Here is a 1,548-nt window from a genome sequence, read left to right as displayed (position 1 = left end):
GATTTTTGGGGAGGGGAAGAGAGAGGGAAGACAGAGGAGAAAATTTATGTGAGAGAAACCTATGATTGTTGCCTCCTACAAAGAGTACTTACAGGACCCAGGCCAGGGGAGGAGCCTACAACCGAGGTACATATATATATATTATATATATATAATTTTAGCATCATGATAACGCTGTAAGGTATCCATTATTATTATCCCAGTGTTACTGATGGGGAAACTGAGTCACAGAGAGAGTAAGTGGACTTGGCCAAAGCCATACAGCTGGTAAGTGGGAGAATTTGAACTGGATGTTCTGTTGCAGACTCCATGCACTTCACCACCACACTAAAGCCTCTTTCTAATCAATACCTTTTAACTTCTATACTCTATCATATCATTTACATTTTCATTACAACAGAGTAATATTGCACACATTTATTTTTAGTTTTTGGTAGCATCTAGCATAAAGTTAGTGCTCCATCAATACTGATTATTAGAAATCGAATCTTTATATGATTCTATAAGCCCTGGGAGGTACATACCCCCCGAATATACTTTACTGACATTTATAGCAATCGTGAGAGATAGGCTGGTTTAGTTAACAGGTGAGAAAAAGTGAGATGCGCCCTGGCCGGTTTGACTCAGTGGATAGAGCATCGTCTGTAAACTGAAGGGTCCCGGGTTCAATTCCAGTCAAGGGCTCCATCTCCAGTAGGGGGCATGCAGGAGGCAGCCAATCAATGAGTCCCTCTCATCATTGCTGTTTCTATCTCTCTCTCCCTCTCCCGTCCTCTCTGAAATCAATAAAAATATATTTTTAAAAAAGGAAGAAAAAGTGAGATGCAAAAGAGTTAAGAGACTTATTCTAAATTGTACATTAAACAGCAGTGCCTGCCCTGAAGCAAGACCACCTGACTCCAAGGCGGCACTTCTCTGTACCAGCCTTTCTGGGTGTCTCCAGGGTGAGGCCACAGCAGGGATATGGACAGAAAATGAGGAGCATAAGAAAAGCAGATGCCTCTATGAATAGCTCCCTTACCTTTTGCATATAACTTGCAACAATAAAAATGCAGTTATTGTTGCAGGTGATTGCCCCACTTATTTATGCATTCATTGGTTGGTTCTTCTATGTGTCCTGACTGGGGATTGAACCCGAAACCTTGGTGAATGGTGAATCAGGACGATGTACTAACCAGCTGAGTTATCCGGCCAGGGCTCCTTGTCTTTTACATATTTTTTAATTAAATAAAAAGAAAAGACTGTGGCCAAAAGCCCGGCCCCCGCTGTCCTTAGATGCCTGGAGACCCATCTGACACTGCAGGGGGCTCCCTGTGAGCGCTCATCCTCACCCTCATGGACGGGTACCTGTAACTATTTAACAATACGCCTCGGAGACCCCAGCTGTCAACAAGCCGCTTCCTGACCTGCTGCCCGCGCCCTTGTCCTGGGCACGGCTGTCCTTGCTGGCCGCCTGGGCCGCCTTCCTGCTGGCTTCCTCCTCCGTCTCACTCAGGCTGTCCGCGGGAGAAGCTCTCCTCCAAGCTGTCCCGCTCCATGTCGCTGTCC

At 45.7% G+C, this 1,548-nt stretch overlaps 1 protein-coding gene across 1 annotated transcript in view; it reads right to left on the bottom strand.

The window, feature by feature from the left end:
- JHY (junctional cadherin complex regulator) overlaps window positions 1-1,548 on the bottom strand; it is a 94,563-nt gene that overhangs the window by 92,721 nt on the left and 294 nt on the right. The window contains 2 exon segments of the mRNA XM_023746253.1: window positions 1,407-1,511; window positions 1,513-1,542. Of these exon segments, the coding sequence (XP_023602021.1) occupies window positions 1,407-1,511; window positions 1,513-1,542 (135 nt within the window).

This window comes from Myotis lucifugus, unplaced genomic scaffold (genome assembly GCF_000147115.1).
Source record: "Myotis lucifugus unplaced genomic scaffold, Myoluc2.0 scaffold_642, whole genome shotgun sequence".
Classification (NCBI taxonomy): Eukaryota; Metazoa; Chordata; class Mammalia; order Chiroptera; family Vespertilionidae; genus Myotis; species Myotis lucifugus.
Note: the sequence above shows the minus strand (reverse complement) of the source record. Positions and strands in the feature narration are given on the sequence as shown.